Raw genomic sequence first — 23639 nt, 5'->3', positions numbered from 1 at the left:
AATTTTGACTTTGAGTTTCGAATTCCAACGTTTCCTTCATAGCGGTTTTCTAACGCTTCCCAAAATTCTCTAGCGGACTTGTACTTTCTAAACGTGCGTAGAATCTCTTGAGGTAGTGCCATGGTTATTGCTGCCAATGCTTTACTTTCTGCCTCATACATCTTCTTATCATCATCTTCCATCTTATTATACTTCTTAAGTTGCTCCCGACCTTTGAACATTGTTGTTGGTGGGATATATCCATCCTGAATACATACCCACATCTTGGCATCTTGATATTTCACATACTGCACAAATCTGTCTTTTCACGCAACAAAATCAGTGCCTTTAAGTAACTTTGGAGCTTTAGTCGTTGACCCAGCTTCAACTTCCATTTTTACTAGTTCAGTGATGTTTATCGAAGTCATACTTAATCGAAACGTGATATGAAACTGAAACAAAATGTATACTGTAAACAGTATATTGCGAAGTTAAGATAACTTCGCCAACACAGTAACTTCGCTTATGGCGAAGTTATATGAATAAGCTAAGTTCGATGGGTCTTAAGTTCACTAGTTAACTTCGCTATAGAACAACTTAGCAGTCCCTTAACTTCGCCTGATGTTATATCTTTGCCAAAACCCTAGTTCCACCTGACAGCAACTTCGTTAGAGAATCTGCAGTGATTGTTAGGTTGAATCTCGGATTTCGATGGCTGTGAGAGTAATAGGGTGTGTGATTTGGAGGGTATTGTTGAGATACAGACAAAAGAATGGTGTTTTTACGTGAAACGATTCCGCAAAAAGTCTAGCGGAATAATTTTAACACTCGTGTGATAATCCCGAACCACACAGTCACGAGTAAACGCTCTGATACCAATTGTAGGTTCCCAGCCAGATCTACATAAGAGTGTCTCGTAACACGAGGGTGCGGAATCTCCTACGTATACGATACGAGTGATTACACGAGAGACATGTAAATAACACGAAACATGTAAGAACAAATGATTACTTGTTATATCGATGTAAAGAAACAAAACACCAAAAAAGTATCTCTACTGCTTACAAACCAGATCTGCCAAAAGGTCTACTAATGCAAACGGCGCAAGTTAGGTTAAATACTATGACAACTTCGCCTAACACCCTAGGCGAAGTTGTCCCTAACTTCGCCGAGCTACAAGTTCGCTAAAACCAACATTAAAACTAACACGTTCATCAAAACATAAGAACAACGTAGCGATTACAGACACAATAGACATGAGATAAATGAACTACTGGCATCATGCACCAACAAACCAACCCCCCGCCCCTCTCATTATCCACGCTCATATATGTAATGTATGAGGCCCAACCCCCAATACCCACACTCGCACTCATCCAGACGAGGCTAACCTAATTTCCTCTATCACTTTTGCATTCATGCCAAGCTAAGGTCTCAAAATGCACTAATTGCACAAGTTCTATCGGAGAAATCTCAACTTTCTCACAAATCCTTATTTTCAGTGTAAACGAACATGTTATGCAAGTTATTACACCGAAAACATGCTAACCTTGATTAGAATACTATACAACCTTCTTTTGAAAACAACTAGGCAAACATGTTATGTAGGGAATTGTGACCATGAAAAGGGACTCGAACTTTACCCCACCAATCTTACTGCTTTCCGGTTTCTTTAAAATTTCTAAAATCCTTTTCTGATTTTTATTTATTTATTTATTTATTTTAAACAATCAAAAATTTCCACATCCCCACACTTGAGATACATTGTCCCCAATGTATGGTTTTGAGACAAAGAAAGCAAACAAACTATTACCTAAAAACACCCGTCTTTCCATCACAACCCACAATACTTTAATCATAAGTATTTCATCCTCCACCCATCCACCCAACAATAAAAAAAATATGATAACAACTATACAGAAATATACAGAACGGTATTCTCCTGGTACGATGAGACTTAACCAGAAGTAAAGCAGTTGGGCCGGCCCAAAGATGGACGTCATGAAGTCCGAAAATTGCCTAAAATTAAACACCATATCGCCGCCGCTTCTACCTTCTCCTTGTGGTGGTGGTGATGCCATTTATTGCATTGGATATACACAGATTTAGTGATGAAGAGGTGGTTCAGCATAACGTACAGAACCGTCATATGGTGGTAGGGTCGTGTAATCCACAATTGGTGGATCCGGTACAATCGGTTCACCTGCATGCCATTGATCATACACGCGTTTGTTCCTATCATCCATATATCGCATATTCATCTCATGATCCCGCCCGTAAGCTTGGACACGGTTCCACATCTCCAATCTGTCATGCCTCTCCTTTTCGGCCCACTCAGCATAAGCCCCCATGAAGATCTGATGGTAAAATAAAGCAGGAGATTCTTCCAACCAATTTTCATATGTTGAAGGCCTATGCCTCTCTACCACCTCGTTCATCAACCCCATATGGGCCCAATTGTTACCATATGAATCATAACCCGCAGAATAATCCCAACCCCCATGTTGGGAACCACTACCACCACCTACATCCATGTACTCCGGTTCACCTATATCCTCCACTTCTTGCACTTGTTCATCAACCCCCGCTTCCACATATTCTATTATCACCCTCCATCTCAAATTATCGCTCACAAGCTGATGATGTCTATCAGTTTGTGTATATATCCATTCTGGTAGATCCGACAACTTGAATTACTTGAACACTTTAGTCATTCCCAAGAATTCTCATTAATCACACCATGATTCTTCAATAATGTTGTGATCAGTCGACAATGCAGTATTAATTTCCGCTTGTTGCTTTCGCGACTGATCCAAATGTTGTGCATCACCAAATAACGGAAAGAGATGAGTGGTTTCCCGCACATCAAAGCGTACAAAATGGGAATGTCACTATTTCTCACAATTGAAATATCCCTCCCCCAACGAGGCACCACATTGTACAAACAAATCGACATCAACAGCTTCGCCTCGATCTTTAGGTCCTTCCTCCTAATTTGGTACTCAAACCTCGACCCCCATTTAGAACCTTTTCCAACATGTTATGCCATTGTGGATGCTTGTCGGGACTTTCAAAAAATCTTTGACTGATGGGTATACATACGAGTTGCTCGGTTTGCTGTCAAATAGGGCAATCTGATTAAACGTGTTAAACGACATCACAACTTCTTGTCCTCCCACTGTTCTGATAAGTTTCATATCATGACCTTTTTTATACGTGGGACATCTTAACGTTGACACCCATTCCTCAATTTCCCAATCGTACAAAGTATTATGCTCTCCATCATAACATTTAAGCACCGCTTCCTAACCTAACGCTTCAAATTTGTCAAATATCCCAAACGCCTCAAATCCGGTGTCTGTCACCTCTTTTTCGCATATATACCCCTCACTCTTATTATGCAAAGTGGCCATTTTATCCATTAATAGTTCCGCTTGCCATTCTGGCACATACGTTGACAACACCTTACCCCTCCAATTGGGTTTTTCAGTTGGTACATGCACTCATGCTTGTTCTTTGTGTAATCTCTGCCTTTTTGCTTGGGCTGCCAGGCCTCTAGAAGATGAGGCCTTCCCTTTTCCTTTATCCGAGGTTCTACCCATCTACACACTACAATCAACCCAAACAAACCAAGTTAATTCAACATACACCTCTCCCCACTTGCTTGTTACTATGGTTGTGGATATTCACTAGTTAATCAATTTACCAAAATTTCAAGAATTGCTTCAACACATGATTTCCAACTTATCAGTATAACAACCATATGTTTATAACACTTATCCATTATCCAAAACCATAATGTACAACCATTATACTAATTCCTCAAACAAGCAAGTGAGTATAGTTCAAATCAATTCAATTCTACCTTAAAAAATTTTCAATGTATTCAAGGAAATTGACAAAGAACATACATTGATTGTTGAATAGGATGAAAACTAATACTTTCTTCACACAATAATAAAAACCCCCCAAAATTTCCTAAGAAATTCGTCACCCCAATGCTCAAAAAACGGAGTAACAATTAACAATGAGTGGAATTAGGCTTGTTATTGTTAATCCTCACGAAAATCCATATAGGGTTAAAAATCTTTGAAATTGATGGTGATATGAAGAAGCTATGATATGAGGTTTAAAGTTTGTAGAGAGGAATTGGGAAAAAGATGGTTTGAGATGGTAAAAATTGAAGTAAATAATGAAGGCATGTATAATATGTGGTTTAAAATGGTTTTAAAATAAGATTTTCTCTTTCAATTAACCCAAAAACCGGCTCTCAAATTATTGTTGCGACCGCACCGTGGGCCATGGTTCACACCGTGGTCCAAGATTTACATGATTTTGTTCATCCATATTTTATGGACCGTGGCCCACGGTTTACACCGTGTGCTACGGTTCACTTGTGTCAAATCGGGCAGACCACACCGTACCATGGTGTGGCCTGCCACCGTGCTTCACGGTTACTTCACCGTGGCCCACGGTCTACACCGTGGTCCACGGTTTACTCTCTTTATATATATATATATATTTTTGTTTTTTTAAGATCAATACACAAAAATAACACGTGACCATAAACTTACTTATAAAAATTATAAACTAGAAATAAAATAATAATTACCCTACCCCCCATGAAAGCGCGAGTTGTCCCCAACATCGGTAAGGAATTTCCCCACACTTGATTTGGACATACTACAAAGCGAGGAAGGTAATTTTTAAAACCAAATTTGAACAAAAAGCTAAACTAACTTATATAACATACCTGGACCTTTACGAAGTGGAAACATCCGGTGAGCTTAGGAGGAAACTCACCTTATCATCTTCAAGCATATTAAGATCTTTACCTTCTAGGTATGGTTTGAGGTGATGTCCATTGACAAATTGTTTAACTTGATTTTGCATATCTTCAATTTCAACATCACCAAACCTCCCTACTCTTGTGATGACATACGGACCCATCCACTTTCTTTTTAGCTTCCCAAGAAACAATTTGAGTCTCGAATTGTACAACCACACTTTTTGCCTAACCTCAAATGTTCTCTTCCTTATCTTAGCATCATGCACCCTTTTTAACTTTTCTTTATAAGCCAAGGCACATTCGTACGTTTCATCCCGGATTTCCTCTAGTTCAATCAACTTTAACTTCGTCAACCTGCCGGCTTCATGATAATCCATATTAACACTCTTAATTGCCCATAATGCCCGGTGAGACAACTCCATTGGCAAGTGGCAAAACTTCCCATACACCAACCGATAAGAAGTGGTACCAATAGGTGTCTTGTAAGCGGTTCGATATGCCAATAACGCATCATCCAACTTAATCGGCCAATCTTTCCTATCCACTCGAACCGTTTTCATCAAAATTTCCTTAATATTGCGAGTGGAAACTTCAACTTGGCCACTCGTTTGAGGGTGGTAAGGTGTTGCAATTCGATGATTAACACAATAATGTTTTAACAGTTTACCAAACGTGAGGTTCTTGAAGTGTGATCCACCATCACTTATAATTACTCTTGGGATACCAAATCTTGAGAAAATGTTAGCTTGTACAAACTTGCACACCATGGAGTGATCATTAGTTCTTGTTGCAATCGCGTCAACCCATTTCAAAGCATAATCACCCTCCAAAAGAATGTATAAGTACCCACACGCGTTCGCAAAACGGGCTCACAAAATCTATGCCCCAAACATCAAAAATGTCAACCACCAAAATGGGTTGTAAAGGCATTTCATTCCTTTTTGATATACCCCCCTTCGTTGACAATTCAAGCACTGTCGGGCATATTCATTAGCATCTTTGAAAAGTGTTGGCCAATAGAACCCGCGTGTAAGTAATTTATACACCGTTTTAGAGCCACTAAAATGGCCTCCACATGCTGACAAATGAGCATGTGTCAAAATCTCTTGCACTTCATTATTGGGTATACATCTTCTAAGAACTCGATCCACTCCAACCTTGAAAAGGTCCGGTTCATCCCATATGTATTGCTTGACTTGGGACATGAACTGTTGCCTCCGTTTATTTGACCAATGTTCCAGAATCGCACCCGTGGCTAAATAATTAACATAGTGGGTATACCATGGTGCGGTTGAGACGGTGAGCAACTGTTCATCCGGAAACTTTTCATTTATGTCCATCGGATCGTCAACACCTTCAAGTGGAATCCAAGACAAGTGATCCGCCACTACACTCTCACAACCTTTCTTGTCCCAGATTTCAAGATCAAATTCTTGTAACAATAACACCCATCGAATCAAACGTGGTTTTGCATCTTTCTTCTCCATTAAATATCGGACCGCGCTATGATCCGAATACACCACAACTTTACTTCCCAAAATATACGACTGAAATTTGTCCAAGGCATACACCACCGCAAGTAACTCTTTTTCTGTAGTGGTGTAATTCAATTGTGCCTCGGATAAAGTTTTGCTCGCATAATATATCACCACCGGATTTTTCTCCACTCTTTGACCCAATACTTCTCCCACCGTGCTATCACTAGCATCACACATGATTTCAAACGGGCTTGAGCAATCTGGTGATTGTTGTAAGTCCCGAATCTGGATCACTACAATATGATATCAACCAGACGAGTATTGGTGCGGAATACCAACACTCGGTGATTCAAGAACACGAAAATAACAAGTAAAGTAACACACGATTGCTTCAAAACACACGTATATTATTGAATACGTCGGGTGCTTAAGAACTTACAATACTTGATAATAATGAGAATGAACAACCCTCTAGTTCTTCTCACTTTCTGCTCTCGTTAACAACTCTTAAACCCTATACATGTATTCTCTATATATAGGGAAGCTAATATTCAGGCCCAAAGTAAAGCCCAAAGCCCACCGAGATCCCTTAGTGGTCTCGGTTTACATACATAGCCCAACACTAAACCCAATAAACACATAACTAAGCACAAACCACCAAATATGGACCCAACAATTGCAAAATGGGTGCTTGCACTAACTTTTCCTTCAAACTGTCAAACGCTTGCAAACATTCATCAGTAAACTCAAAGGGGACATCCTTCAATAAGAGGTTACATAAAGGTTTTAAAATTGCACTAAAACCTTTAATGAATCTCCTATAGAATCCAGCATGTCCCAAAAATGATCTCACCCTTTGACATTTTTCGGGGGTGGTAAAGATGAAATTACTTTTATTTTAGCTTGGTCAACTTCCAATCCCCTACTTGAAACCACATGACCCAACACAATGCCCTCTTGCACCATGAAGTTACTTTTTTCCCAACTCAACAGCAAGTTTGTCTCAACACATCGTTTTAAAACCTTTTCTAAATCATTGAGACACGACTCGAAAGTTGAGCCAAAAATGGAAAAATCGTCCATAAAAACTTCAAGTGAATCCCCGACCATATCAGAAAAAATGTTTATCATACATCTTTGAAAAGTAGCCAGGGCATTACACGGTCCAAATGGCATTCTCCTAAAGGCAAAAGTACCATATGGAGAAGTGAAGGTGGTCTTATGTTGGTCATCGGGATGAATTGCAATTTGATTGTAAACCGAATATCCATCCAAAAAACAATAATATTTTTGACCAGAAAGTTTTTCAACTATTTGATCAATGAATGGTAATGGAAAAAGGTCTTTTGAGGTGGCATTATTCAATTTTCTATAATCAATGCACACTCGCCACCCGGTTAACGGTCGGGTGGCGAATTGTTCACCATTATCACCTTTTTTTACCTGGATGCCTACTTTCGTGGGTACTACCTGTGTCGGGCTCACCCATGCACTGTCTGAAATGGATAAATGATCCCCGCATCCAACCACTTAACCACCTCCTTTTTCACCACTTCTCGCAAATTCGGGTTCAATTTTCTTTGAGTCTCCCTTGTTGGTTTAGCCTCCTCATCAGTAATTATTTTATGCATAACAATCGAAGGACTAATACACTTTAAATCTGCAAGTGTCCATCCAGTGGCAGCCTTATATACTCCCAAAACCTTTACCAACGCCCTCTCTTGATCTTCCTCCAAGTTAGAAGCAATGATAACCGGAAGGGCTTGGAAGTTCTTTCAATTCAACCGCTGGGGGGGGCACTCCAAATATGGTTTTGTATCTGAGTTAATCTCTGTTGGTAAGCTCTCAAATTGGTGTGTCCACGGTGGCTTTCCCTCTTGCATAGCTAAAACATCTTGCTTTTGTTCTTCCATCCGTAATGCGCACACGTGTACCTGTTCAGAATCATCACAAATACAAGCTTCCACACAATCTTCATCATATTCATGAGGAATACAATGAGCCACCACAACTGTCATAAAACATTCTTCACCACTCAAAGAATTAGCAATGTTTTTAAAAACATTAAGACGCATTTTTTGATTACCAAACGCCATATTAACGCTACCAAATCTGCAATCAATGATTGCATGAGCAGTGTTCAAAAATGGTCGACCCAAGATAACATTTTGTTGTTGACTTTGGTCACCCGATGAATAATCTAACACCAAAAAATCCACAGGATAATAAAAATCCTCCACTTTCACAATTAAATCCCGCACGATTCCATGGGGGAGTTTATGAGACAAATTCTCCAATACAACCATGTACTCAAAACGTTTCAAGGGACCAAAGTCATATTGGTCATATCAACCCCCCGGGAGAATGCTTACTCCGGCCCCAAGATCTAGTAACGCCCTAGACATTTGAAAATAGCCAACTTGAATATTAATGAAGGGCGTTCCTAGATCTTGGATCTTAGGAGGAAGATCTCCTTTTAAAACCGGACTTACCCGCTCAGTTAAATCCACCCGTTTAGGCACTTTTTGTTGCCTTTTTTTGGTGCACAATTCTTTCAAAAATTTAACATAGGCGGGTACTTGCTTAATTGCCTCGAGTAGAGGTAAATTCACTTTTACCTGTTTGAACACCTCCCACATCTCCTCCTTTTGAGGACCTGATATGGGCCCAAGTGTAGAAGACCAGGCCATTATGTTTCTGGAGGCCCAAGATCGTGCTTCAAAAGGGGTTTCACGAAAATGGGCTTAACTTGGGCTACTGGCCTCCATTTCAGACGTGCTACCTGTCAAAACAATCATTGGAACGTGGGCCACATTGTGGTAGCCTGTTTATTTTTTCAAAATAAGGCCTCTAGATACACTTTTGGGCCACTTTTGTGTTTATTTTTTCAAAATAAGGCCTCTAGATACACTTTAGTGTAGCTAGGTAATTGGCCTTTATTTTTCTTTAATTCTAACACTTCGGTTGTGATTTGACCCATTTGTGTGGTCAACGATTGAATGGCTTTATCTTGAACTTCATCCTTTTGCATTCTAGCTTCAAGTTGATTTCTCCGTTGCATGTCTTGTTGCATCAACTTCAACATGTCCATAACCTGATTTTCACTTGATGAGCTTTGAACCGCAGGCCCACTTTAACCGCAACCTCCTTGGCCTTGAAACCCTTGATTATTCCTGCCATGAAAAGTACCTTGGTTATTATATTGTTGGCGAGGAACATAATTTCCCTGAAAGTTCGGGTTGGATTGAGTAGCCGGATTTTCAAAACGAAAATTCGGATGATTTCTCAACCCGGGGTGACAGGTGTTGGAGTTCGTATTGTAATTCCTACCAACCCCCCCCCTTGAAGTGCTTTCACCTCCTCCACTTGTACTTGACCTACCGCACATACCTCCGAAGCATGATCCAACTCGTTACAATTCGAAAAAACATCAATTACTTGATTAGTGGTTTGTACCCCTCCTTCTTCCATGACTTGTACTTGTGGTCTTCAAGTTGTTGGTCTTGCTCTTCTTCCAGTTTGAGCCTTCCTTTTTGAAGTGACCGCCATTTATTCCAAATATGCCCAATCATCTTGTTCATAGTTAGTACCAAATGTACCGTTTGTGATTGACCTCAAATCCTGTTCATCTTCCATACTCAACCCCTCATTAAACGCATTCAACAATTCCTATAAAGCAATACCAAGATTAGGACAATTTTTAATCATCATGTTAAACCTCTCAAATGCTTCTTGAAACATTTCACCCGATTGTTGTTGGAAAGTTCTCAAACTCCTTCTTGCATCATTGGTCTTTTGAGCCGTGTAAAATTCTTAAAAAATCTTTGTTGCATTTCGGCCCAAGTATAAATGGATGCTGAAGGCAAAGTGTAAAACCGTCTATTTGCCTTATCTTCTAACAAAAATTGAAATAAGACCAACTGAACCTCTTACGATGTAAAACTTTGACCACCAATCGTGTTGCAAATGGAGTCGTATGCCTCCAAGTGAAAGTAAGGTTCCTCCGTTGCTAGACCCTTATACTTTGGTAGACTTTGGAGGGAATTTGTTCTCACCTCAAATGTCCTCCCTTGTTGATTTTGAGGAATAACCTCCGGAGACGGATTATTAGTAATTATCGGTCGGAAATGGACTTCAATCCCCCTTACCATTTCTCTTGCATGCCTTCTTGGTACCCCCATTGGTACTCATGGTTGACCCATTTGCCTATAAACGGGCCTTGGAGGTGCAAGTTGTTGAAACTGTGGTTGGTCCATTTTTTGTTGAAATTGTTGATCTTGTTGTTTCCCTTGTGTATGCACTTGTTATGGAGCTTGTTGTTGTTGAATAACTGGTGGCGGTTGAACTTGTTGTTGGACAACCGGCAGTGGTTGTCTCTTAAGTTCTTGCACCGGTTCCTTTTGTTACCCTTGACCATAAGCAAAATTTCCCGAATTTACCCTTTGACTTCCATCACCTCCAGTGTAGTAACCTTCCACTTCATACCCCTCAAATTCACTGTCAAACCCATACCCATAACCCTCACCTTGTATTCTTGAATATTGCATGAAGGGTGGTGGTTGATATTGGTAACTTGATAGTGGTTTTTGAAAGGTTGGCTATTGGTTTTGTTGAGATTATGATGATGCATCAAAGGTAGGGAAAGGGTTGGTAATAGGTGGCAATGTTGATGATGTTGAGTAGGTGAAATGAGCAGCTATGGGTTCGGTTGTGTGAGTTGGTTTCAATTCACTTGATGTACTGGGTATGGTAGTAGTGATTGGTGGAGGTGTAGATGGCAATGTATGACCTGAAGTGGGAATTGGTGATTCCATGGTGCAGTTTGATGCAGTTGGAGAACCAAGAAGCTTGTTCTCCTAAGTAGGACTCGGTTTCTTCGAAGTGTTCGTACAATCTCAGGATAGATAACTAGTGCTGATGACCTGTTAGAGCCTCTAGTATGCATACACCTGTAAGTACCTGCACACTAACATAACCAGCGTAAACCCAAAAATAACAAACAAAAACTGCTAAAGCTAACACACGTTGCGCACTACTCCCCGGCAACGGCGCCAAAATTTGACGTGATGTCGAAGACTCACTCAAAAAAAATAAACCGATTACAACTAATTATATAGCGGTAAGAGGGTGTCTAACACAGAGAGTTTGTGGAAAATGTGTTACTAAGTAGCATTGTAATTAATCTATATTAAACTAAATGCAGAAAATAAACTCAAGTATCTGGTTGGTTGATTTGATTCACGAAAATATGTAAAAACAATTTAACAAGTTTAACTGAATTAATAAAAAGAATGCTCTATCCTGGTTTCAGGTTTCCAAGGTTGATAATGTTAACGTTTACTTTTGGGATGAACTACATAGACAGAGTTCATGAGAATGCTCTTGATTGTGATAAAAGAGGACTAAGTACTTGGATTGTAAAAACACAAGGTTGTCACTCGATAATTAGTTTTAAAGAGCCAACCCTAATTCCCTTCCAATAAATCCCGATTGACTATGGCACCAAGAAATGATGGTCAAGAACAGAAATCACAGTATACTAACAATTACTAATCAAACTCATAATCACCATAGCATATAATCATAAGATCAAAATACTATCCCACATATAACATAAACGAATAACAAGTATTCAATTGAAAACCTTAAAATTCGGGAGAGAACACAACGAGAATTAGACACACATAGTTTGATTCATCATCACATCAATTAAAGTATGCATATGAATCACAAACACCAAACTAATGATTACAATCACCAAAATATTTTTCTTATATGAATCACAAACACCAAACTAATGATTACAATCACCAAAATATTTTTCTTGGACTCTAAATTTGTTGGGTCGAAGATTTTATGAGAAAATACTTAAGGGAGATTGGAATCTTCTCAACACTCTCCAAATATGGTTAAGTACGGATACCGAGCACATTTGGACCTCCCAGCAAGGTTTTACTTATCTTAGAAACGTATTATGCTCTCCGAGCAAGGTTATCTTCTAGAAGTCCTCTTAAGTGTTACTCCGAGCAGGGTTCACTTTGTCTAGAAAGGTTGTTCTTCATGTCAAGCAATGTTTGTTTTTTAGCAAACTCTTGGCAAAACCATGCTGATACCAAGTTATTTGGATGTTCTAGCAAGGTTTATGATTAATTAACAGTGGTCCCAACACGCTTGAAGAAAGTTGATCAAGAAATATTCTAAGGACTTTCTCTGGCAAGGTTCAACTTCGATCAAGCTACAGTGCTCCTAGCAAACTCTATAGTGCTCCAGCACACTTGAAGTTTTTTCAATAAGTTATTCTTTGACAAAGAGTTGAAGGGATTCCGAAGAACAAGTTTGCTCGTAGGATCATATCGACCAAAGTTTGCTATGGTCAAGAGGATTGAAGTCTGCAAGGAGAATATTTTCTAAGGAAAATAGTCTAAGTAAAGTATACCCGGAGAACTGTTCACCAGCACACTTCAAGGTTACCAGGTCTGATCGAAAATGACAAAAGTTGCAAAGCTTACTCGAAGACCTTCTTTACACTTAGAATCTTTTTGTAATATGTTTATTATTATGTATTAATGATTATAGTTTCTAGAAGGAATGTCAGATGTCAGGGCACGCCTATAAAAGGAATATTTTAGGGCACCCCTACGACAGACGACGCCTGCATTGTTCACTGAAAACGATTTGACGGATGACATATTCTCGTACGGATATTCTGCCTAGAATCAATTCATTCCATTCTTGAAACCCTAAATGATTTCTATTTTGTAATCGATCTTTCTATTAATGGAAATCTTTTGAGTTAAAGAGTGTGTCTGTCTTTATTGTGTCATTTACGCAACAATTAGTGTATTATTGATTCCGCCTTTAATACACTATTATTCTTTCCCAATTTAGTCCGTCGTTAACCTTCTTGTCAACACTTATAGTGTGGATTGCGACATCTATGGATTGAGTGATTAGTGATTATACGGGACTGACAAGTGGTATCAGAGCTTGTTTGGCTAGTTTGGAGAAGAATAGTTGCTGAATATTGTCTGAATATGGTTGATTTGAGGACGAAGGGTGATGTCAGCTGAACACTATTCCATTGGAGAGTGACGTCAGCAACTCTGCTCTTCTTTACTCAGATCTACTCTCTTTTATGGTTTAAAAGTTTCTTTTCCTTCCGATCTTCTTTATTTTCACTCATAATCTTGCTTTAATCGGTCCAGATTCATCAGATCTGATATATTTTCAAAAGTTTATTTGAGTTTTAGTTTAAATCCTTTTTTCAAGTTTCTGTTTTCATTTTGAAAAATATTTTACAAAAATACCAAAAATATGTCTGGATACGAGGAGCAAGAAGTCTCAACTAACAAAAATCCAAGGTTGTATGGACAGGAGAATTTCATTAAATGGAAAATGTTGTTTGAGGTTGCAGTATGCTAAAAGGATGTAGAAATGTGGAACTCCATAAAAAATGGACCATATGTGCCTGATGGGACCAACAACAATCAAACTATTGAAGTCAGAATGAAGAAAGTCGATGACTGAGCATTGGCTATGTTGAAACCGGCATTGTCATGGGAGATCCTCACAAAAGTTGCTCATCATCAGACTGCCAAAGCAATGTATGATGCTATTCTGGAAATGTTTGAAGGGAACACTAAATTTAAGAACATAAAGAAGGAGAGGTTGAAGCAACAGCTTGATAGGTTCAAATACAAGGATGGTGAGAGGTTGAAGTTGGTGCTTGAAAGGTTCCTGACCATTGTGAATGAAATCAGGACAACAGACTATGTGGTGACTGATGTCGATTTGGATACAAAGTTGTTATCTTCTTTGTCCAAAGAATGGTACACTACCAGCAAGTTTATCAGACAGAAATCAAATTATGATGCACTCAAATTGGATGATGTGATTTGCTTCTTAAAAGCTGCTGAGATAGAGATGATTGAGAATGAGATGATTAAAGAAGACAAGCCTTCCTTCCAAGTGTCAAATGCACTCATTGAACCAATGGGCAACTTGACCACCAAGAATCAACAGCAAGTCCCAATCATTGAAGAACCAATTGAGCGAGCTACTGAATCTCCAAGAAGCTTTGTTGCTGGAAGCCAAGCCATCAAAGTGGACCTTCAAGGTTCAATTTCCAACTAATTGATGATCAAGATTCTGTGTCAATGGCAAGCGGGCATACCTCATTTGGTGGTAACAAGGGTGGTCAAGGGAATGAATACCAAGCATTATTTTCTATGTTCACAGATTCATATAATGCCTTTGTCGCCAAAAATATGATCCATATCAACATTGTTCAAGATGATCTTGAGTGGATGATCTTGAAGATATGGATCTTAAATGGCAGGCAACCATGTTGGCCTTGAGAAGCAAAAGATTATTCAACAGGACAGGAAGATCATTGGTGTCTGGACCAAATGAGAGGACAAGTTTTGACAAATCAAAAGCAATATGCTATAATTTTCAACAACCTGGACACTTTGCAAGATAATGCAACTGACCAAGAAACTTCCAGAATAATCAGTTCAATCAGCCAAGAAACAATTATCCATTTCAGCAAGGGCAGCAGAGAAACTATAACAACAACTTCAACCAACAGCAACATCTCAACCAGCAAGTTATTCCTCATAACCAAAATCAAAATTTATAGAGAAATCCAAATCCACCAGCTCAAAACAACAACATCCAAAGAAACAACAATACCAATCAACCAAGAAATCAGGGAACTGTTGCATTGACATGTCAACAAGAAGGAGAATTTGACTGGAGTGATCATGCAAGTGAGATGGAAAAGGCTAATTTGGCTTTCATGGACAATATAGAAAATGAAGCTGAATCCTCTTCAAGCTAGGTACATTCAAACTCCACACTTGAATTACTTGAAACAATTGATGCATTAAATGTGAAGGTTGGAAAGTTAGAAAGTGAATGCTTCAAAAAGAAAAGCATGATTAATGTGTATCAAGCAAGTGATTCAACTTATGAAGACAGAATCAAAAGCCTTGAAGAAGATTGTATGGATAGTTACAGAATTCAGTCAAGGTATGTGACAGAAATTGAATGCTTGAAGAAAATGGTAGTTGAAGTGAAGGTGAAGAATACCACTCTACAAGTTGAAAATGATTTTTTGAAAATTCTAGTGTCTACTGGAAATATATGTGGGATTTTGAACAAGATAAGGAAGAAGATAAGTATAAGGTTGTTTCTCCACCTTTCAGCAACAACTACTCACTGAAAGTTAATAAGGAGAAGAGAGAAGCTTACGTGAATCAATTTAGAGATGTGTTCAAAGACAAAGAGGACTTCATTGAGCATTATGATATGGTCACAGTTGATGAAGATGGAGAGTTTATATTGAAAGAAGAAATGGAAAATGAGAAATCTATTGGTGTGCAAGTTTTATAAGATGAATTTGATGAAGACTGTCTGAACAAGGATGACTTAAGTGACTCAAGTAATCAAATATCAAGTGAAGAGATCTCAGTTGCCAAAAGTAAAAGGAGGCAAAAGAGGCCTGAATCAATTGAAAAACTTCCTTATTTGCCAAAGATGACTCCCAAAATGATAAGAAACCATGAAAGAATGAGAAGAGAGCATGTGTCATTCCAGCTACATGACTTGTGACAAGAAGTTACTTGTTAATTATGAAGAGAAGTTTGAGGGATCAGTTGCTTTTGGAAGTGATGAGAAATGTGGAAAGATAGTGGGCAAAGGAATCTTGACTAATGGAAAAGTTACATTTGATAACGTATTTCATGTGGAAGGATTACAATACCACCTTTTGAGCATCTCACAAATGTGTTATAAAGTTGGGTTTGTTGACTCTCATTTCTTTATTCTCAAACCTGACTTTGTAATTCCTCCAGGCATGATCATGATGATGGCTCCAAGAAATGGTAATTTGTATGAACTGAATATGAAGGATGCCATTTCAAGAGGAGGTACTTGTTTTGTATCAAAGGCACTGAAAATGAAAGCAAATTGTGGCACAAAAAACTTTGTCATGTGAACTTAAAGAACATGAACAAACTTGTGAAAGGTGAGCATGTAATTGGTTTGTCTACAAGGGAGTTCAAACTTGAAGACAATTGCATCTCATGTCAGAAAGGAAAACAATACAAGTCATCACACAAAGCAAAGATTGTAAATTCAATTGAAAGTGTACTAGAAATTCTTCATATGGATATTTTTGATCCTGTGAGTGTTCCAAGTATAGGGAAGAAGAGGTATTGCTTGGTGATTATTGATGACTACTCAAGATATACATGGGTGTATTTCCTAAACTCCAAAGATGAAACTGCTGAATTGATTAAAAGCTGTGTGACAAGGGTTGAGAATCAGTTGGATGCAAGGTAAAGGTTATGAGAAGTGACAATGGAACTGAGTTCAAAAATGGAGCAATGGATGAGTTTTGCAATGCAAAAGGAATTCTATTTTTTTTAGTGCTCCTAGAACTCCTGAACAGAATGGAGTTGCAGAAAAAAGAAATAGAACACTCATTGAAGCTGCAAGAACCATGCTTGCAGATGCTTTCTTGCGTGTTACCTTTTGGGAAGAAGCTATGAACACTGCTTGCTATGTTCAGAACAAGGTTCTTCTCAACAAAAGTCATAACAAGACTTCATATGAGATGTTGTTCAAAAGGAAGCCCTACATCAAGTTTCTCAAGCCATTTGGATGCAAATGTTCACTTTTGAACACCAAGGACTACCTTAACAAGTTTCAATCAAAATCCTTGGATTGCTTCTTTGTTGGATATTCAACACAATCAAAATCCTATAGAGTCTATGTGAAAGATCATCTGAGTATAGTTGAATCCTCTGATGTGATTTTTAATGAGAATCAGTTCAATACTGTAGATGGAGCTTCATGGTTATTTGACCTTGAAAAGTTAATCAAATCTTTCAAGATTTATCCTGAAGATTTTGATGAAACATAGTACAAGACAAGTATTCAAGAAGAAAATTCTAAGAAGAAAATGGACTAGGATAAGTTATGGTCCAAGGTTGCTGGAAAAAGAAGTGAATACAACTTTATAAGAGATCTCTCAAATATTGAAGATGACCAAGTTCAAGATCAAGTTCAAAATCATGAATAAGGTTATGATCAAAGACAAGATCTAGAACATGCTAATCAAGACCATGTCTTGGATGAGGAGGATCCAAGCAACCAAAACAGTCAAGATCATGCTGAAACAAGGGAAAGATTTGAAGATTTGTTTCAAAGCCTAAATCTTGGAAACAATGGAGCATCCACTTCAAATCAAAATGATGACGAAGCACCTGAATTTCATGATGCAACAAATACCTTGGTGATTGATGAACCTGATCTCAATGACACAAATCTAGATTCTAATTTGTCTACTAATGTGATAGTACAATCCTCTTATGTTGAGAAAAATCATCCTCCTAAGAACATCATTGGTGATATAAATGAAAGAGTTACAATAAGTGCATCTGAATCTGCAAATATTTGTTTGTACTCCTGCTTTTTATCCCAAATTGAACCCAAGAACATTGTTCAAGCTTTGAAAGACAATTTTTGGGTAGAAGCAATGTAAGAGGAGTTGGCACAATTCAGGGATCTGCAAGTTTGGGAACTCGTAGATAAGCCAAGAAACAGATATGCAATTGGAACAAAATGGGTTTTTAGAAACAAAAGGGATGAGAGAGGAAATGTGATTAAGAACAAAGCAAGATTGGTTGCACTGGGATGCCTACAAGAAAAAGGGATTGACTTTGAAGAAGTTTTTGCTCCAGTAGCAAGACTTGAGTCAGTAAGAATATTCCTTTCTTATGCTACCTCAAAGAACATAAGGGTATTCCAATTGGATGTCAAGTCTGCATTCCTGATTGGAAAAATAGAAGAGGAGTTGTATATGACTCAACCACCAGGATTTGAGGACCTTGATTATCCTAACAGAGTATATAAGTTGAACAAAGCTTTGTATGGACTACATCAAGCTCTAAGAGCTTGGTATGATGTGTTATCAAACCACCTGCTTGCTAATGGATTCCAAAGGGGAGCCATTGAGAAGACCCTCTTTTACAAGAAGAGAGGAAGAGATTTACTCTTACTTCAAGTCTATGTTGATGATATTATTTTTGGTTCCAAAAATGAACAAATGTGTCTGGAATTTGAAGAAGTGATGAAATCCAAGTACTCAATGGGCGAAATTAACTTCTTTCTTGGATTGCAAGTTCATCAAAAGGTTGATGGTATTTTCTTATGTCCGTCAAAGTATATGCAGGACATATTGAACAAGTTCAAGTGTCAAGATTTCAAAACTGCTTCAACTCCAATGGACACTTATGAGAAAATGATAGCAGATGAAAATGGGGAGCCTACTGATGAACATGAATATAGAGCCAAAATTGGATCCTTGATGTGCTTAACTGCTTCCAGACCAGATATTATGTTTGTTGTATGTGTATGTGCAAGATTCCACTCATCTCCTAAGGTTTCTCACATGACTACTGTCAAGAGGATCTTCAGATACACCTGAAAGGAAAACCATATTTGGGGATATGGTATCCAAAGAACCATTCCTTTGATCTAATTGCTTATACTGACAATGATTATGATGGATACAACATAGCAGAAAGTCAACTTCTGGTGGATGTCAATTTCTGGGAGACAGGCTAGTGTCTTGGAAGTGCAAAAAACAAACTACAGTGTCCATCTCAACTGCTGAAGCTGAGTACATTGTTGCATCTGCCTACTGTGCACAAGTTCAATGGATTCAGAATCAAATGCTGGATTATGGTCTAAATTTCTTGAACACTCCCTGATGTGTGTCTAAAGGTGTTTGTTTCTACGGAACTCACAACTAAGCTTTAAATTTATAAAACGGATTTTCCTAACAAAACTACACACAACCGGCAAGTGTACCGATCTTAAGTAATATAGAGCTAAGGAAGTCCGAGTATCGAACACGAGGACACGTGAAAACGTCTATGATCACTAACCCTAGACAAGACCTTCCCAAGAATAATATTTTTTAAATGATTTTTAATTAACTACTTGACCTAACTTACTTTAACTAAATTAAAAGACTTAACTTAACAAGACTTAACGAAACTTTACGAATGAGACTAACAATGGAGAAAAAACGTCTACCTAGGTAAGAATCATATTGAAGGTCTAACGAGCTAATGGATTGAATAATCTCACGACACCGGTATCTAAGGATGACATAACTAAGGCTCGCTCAAGAAAGCTAGATCACCTCTCGGTCTCACTAACAAACCCTAACTTACACTTAATTGATTTTAAGAACAAACCGGGAAACGAATTGCTAAAGTGTTCTAATGTCGACTCTCCTCTCGGACTCACTGACACATGACCTTAATGGAAACGAATACTACGCAACCAAGGATAGAGGAACAATTTGGTTTAACTTAAACTAGATCAACTAATCGCTCACAAACCCAAACCCGAAAAGAACCGAACCCACTCTCGCGCGATCCTAATCCTAACAAGTAAAAGCTATGAGACGACCTTACTTCCTATCACCTCTCGGTCTCTAAGAAGGTGCCTACCCGTTGAATTCAATCAATTAACACACCCAACTAAACTCTACGGTTGTACACCCCGCAAACAATCTCTAAACACAAAGTAAATAGTCAAACAAGCAACAATCAATCAAAGCAAGGGGTTTATGAGTATAATTAATAAAATCACAGCCACTAAGCACAACCTAATTCAATATTAAACCAAACTTTCATTAACAAATCAAGTCATGATGATCAAACAATCCATAAAACTTACTAAAACCTAACAATATTCATCTAACCTATATAGAACTAACAAGTTTAGCCTAACATGATTTCTGGACAGCAGGTATATCTTATTATAAACTCCATATTAATCATCATAAACATCATATTAATCATTTCAACAATCTATTAAGATCATACACAATCCTATCTTCGATTCAATTGCAAAAGAAATCAAGTTTAAAGATCAAATCAATAAGTTATGAATCTTTAACAAGAACATAAAGTTTATAGATTGTTTACTACCGATTGGGGCTGAGATTAGTGATGAGAATTAACCCTAGCTGTTGTCCCAATCACCTTTTGCTACTCTTCTTCTTCCCTTGGCTCAACAAATGCAAAAAGTATTTTTTTTCTCTTGATACTAAAAACTGCCGATCGGAAATTTGCTCCAACATAGTTAGGTTATATTTTTTTTATTTGTGTCTAATCCACCCTAGTTGCTTCCGTGAGATTTAATCCCACCCACAAGACCAAACTTCACTTGTTTCCTTAAAACCAACAAATCAATTAACCAACAAACTAGCCGACCAACTCAATCAACAAAACTCTTTTCTTTTTTTCTTTGCTAATTCCGATCGCAGCTAAGGTTATTGTGCTACGGTTTTTTTTCTTTTCTTTTGTGTTATATTATAATATGCATGAAAGGCTTTCCTCTACCGGGCCTGGGTCGGGCCTTGAGTTTGGTCTTGTTAACTTGATCATAAAGGCCTCAAATGTCTTCAAAAACTCGATCCTTTTATCCTTTAAAACTCGTAACCTACACAAAATAATAAACTTTGTAAGATCAAGTTAAAGCGAGTTAAAAACATTATTTATTATATAATTAAGCAAAAAAATGTGATAAAAAGATACGGAAAATAAGTGTGTTTTACAACACATCAAACATCCCCACACTTAAGATTTTTTCGTCCCTGAAAAAGAAATCTACACTGGATCATAACCAAGTGAAAACAACAAACTCCAAGCTTATTTAACATTACTAAAGCATAAGAAACAGCTCGACATATTGACCGCGATTGCCGATATTGTTGTCCACTTAAACCCAGTCAATAACCAATCAAGCCCCCAATTGCATTTAGCGTTTTAAGTCCAAAAATCAAGTCTACACCTACCCCATCTCTGACAAAGAGAGCTAGAAGAACTAGAGTCGAAGCAAACTGGTTCGACAAATCACCATAAGCCAATGACTCGTTGATGGTACTAATTAGATGCACTCGATGAAATTCAATTGATGAATGGTCATGTAAAGGTCGTACGAGCTATTTCTAAATATTATTGGACTTTGTCCTATAAATTCCTAATTTGATATTTATTGACTAAGAATCTTCGAGCCCCAATAGTGTATTCTCAGAGTCACTATCCCCTTGGTAACACGTAACTCTAAGTCCCGTCTAGTATGTGCATCTTTGGCCTCTTTTACTAACTTTGAGAATGCTTCTTTGACATTTTACAATACATAACTTCCTCGCAATCATTTTCTTTTCAGAACAACTTTTCAGAGTGCACATAACTTTCATAACATACTTTTCTTTTCTCTTTTTTTTATATCACCCTAAAATATAAAACTATTTCTAAGCTCGTAAAAAGATGGACATGTGATGGTGTGCTGGTATGAGTGCATCTAAGTCTTACCATCTCAAAGTTTTCAGATTATGGTAATCCGCCCTAAGCATCGAAATTCGGTTTCACCGTATTTCAAATTATTATATATATATAATCTGCTAAAGGGGACTATCAAAGCTAGTTGGGTCTACCGACACGTCCCAAATCAGATATTTATTATTTTTTTTTCTTTTTTCAACATTCAGTCGCCCCAGCCACTTTCAGTTTTCGGGTCAATGGCTATCCCGTATGTCTACAGGTAGATAATAGGACCAAACATATACAAGTATATGTCCATCGAACTTAAGTAGCCGACATAATTTTCAGCGAAATAACAAAACAAATTTTGTTTTTCTACAACTAAGTAAAATAAATTCTCATCCCCACACTTAGAACGAAATCGTCCTCGATGAGAATAAGGAAAAGAAATAAAATAAAATAGAAATAAAGACTTAAAGTAATCAAAAGTAAAACAGAGAACCGGTTACTCCCCTGGTTTATATGCAGAATCTTCATCAGTTGTATATTAATCGAGCGACCGTATAGAATTTCATTCGCGGCCGCAACCTCGGGAGAACTAGTTCCAAAACGCCATCAGAGCTACCATGCGTATAATAATACCTGCAATAACTCAAACTCGCTCGCATGTAGCGGCGTACAAAACAGAAAGCAAAAACATAAAAAATAAACAAATTTTTGTGTTTTTTTTTATTTTTATTTTTTTAAATTTTACTATTTTTATAAATAACAAAAATAAAATAAATAAAACAGTTAATAAAGAAAATCATAATACACACTATACAACTCGGGCTATTTCCTGAGTGATGCATCCAACACATCTACGCCTCGGTGAATGAGTCAAGGTAGAACACCTCGACTGTCTGATCTGCAACTTGCTCGACTATGTAGTGCTTCAACCTATGACCGTTCACCTTAAACTTCCCGCTCTGATCTTGTATCTCAAGAGTGTCATGCGGGAATACCTCAATGACCGTGAATGGTCCCTACCATCGGGATTTCAACTTTCCCGTGAATAACCTCACCCAGGAGTTCTACAATAAGACCTTATCCCCACACTTGAACTGCTTATTACCCTTCAACTTTCTATCATGCAATTCTTTCGTCTGCTCCTTATACCTAAACGATTGTGCATACGCGTTATCCCGGAGCTCCTCTAACTCATGCAGCTGATGGAAACGAGTGCCCTCTGCGGCGGATAAATCAAGGTTAACCCATAAATCATCCGAAATGGTGTGGAACCAGTCGGAGTCTTGTAGGATGTATGGAAGGCCCATAGAGCGTCATCTAATTTGCCGGACCAATCCCGAAGATTCAAACCAACCGTTTTCTCAAGAATACGTTTGATTCCCCGATTACTCACTTCCACCTGTCCACTAGTCTGTGGGTGGTAGGCGGTCACAAGCCGATGGGTGACCCCATAGCGTTGCAACGCCTTATCCATCTGCGCACTGCAGAAGTGAGTAACTCGATCACTGATCAAGGCTTTCCGGACACCAAAACAAGCAAAGAGACTCTTAAGAAACGGACTAACACTCGTGCATCATTCGCTGGTAGATCCATGGCCTCAACCCACTTTGAGACATAATCGACGGCCATTAGTATGTACGTGTTCCCACGCGAAGATGTAAACGGTCCCATGAATCAATGCCCCACACATCGAAAACCTCACAAACCTGAATAGCATTTTGGGGCATTTCATTCGCGACGAAATGTTGCTGACACGCTGGCAACGATCACAACTCCAAACAAACGTGTGCGCGTCCTTAAAGATCGGAGGCTAATAAAATCCAGAATCAAACACCTTCTTCGCCGTTGAACTCGCACCGTGGTTACCTCCTGTCAGTCCCACATGACAATGGCTCAGAATCTGCCATCCTTCCTTAGCATCTACATACCTCCTAATCAGCTGAGCAGCACCGATACGGAAAAGAAACGGGTCGTCCCATAGGTAAAACTTAACATCAGCAAAGAATTTCTTCTTTTGCTGGTAAGGCATCT

At 38.3% G+C, this 23639-nt stretch overlaps 1 protein-coding gene across 1 annotated transcript; it reads right to left on the bottom strand.

Moving 5' to 3' along the window:
- Window positions 1-3482: 3482 nt before the first annotated feature.
- On the bottom strand, window positions 3483-6108 carry LOC143554482 (uncharacterized). The gene is made up of 3 exons (XM_077044227.1): window positions 5719-6108; window positions 4783-5448; window positions 3483-3581 (listed from the first exon to the last, which is right to left on the bottom strand). The coding sequence occupies exons 1-3, from the start codon at window positions 6106-6108 to the stop codon at window positions 3483-3485; spliced, it is 1155 nt and encodes a 384-aa protein (XP_076900342.1).
- Between the last annotated feature and the right edge of the window lie 17531 nt (window positions 6109-23639).

This window comes from Bidens hawaiensis, unplaced genomic scaffold (genome assembly GCF_021521415.1).
Source record: "Bidens hawaiensis isolate Kalapana, Puna unplaced genomic scaffold, B.hawaiensis_p1.1 tig00017684_1, whole genome shotgun sequence".
Lineage (NCBI taxonomy): Eukaryota > Viridiplantae > Streptophyta > Magnoliopsida > Asterales > Asteraceae > Bidens > Bidens hawaiensis.
This window is presented reverse-complemented; position numbering and strand designations above follow the sequence as displayed.

Coding starts and splice junctions, on each gene's coding strand:
- LOC143554482 (XM_077044227.1), bottom strand. CDS start 6,108: ATGGACATAAATGAAAAGTTTCCGGATGAACAGTTGCTCACCGTCTCA. Junction 5,449..5,718: donor TGAATTGTCAACGAAGGGGG/GTATATCAAAAA, acceptor TCACACTTCAAG/AACCTCACGTTTGGTAAACT. Junction 3,582..4,782: donor ATATGCTTGAAGATGATAAG/GTGAGTTTCCTC, acceptor TGTAGTGTGTAG/ATGGGTAGAACCTCGGATAA.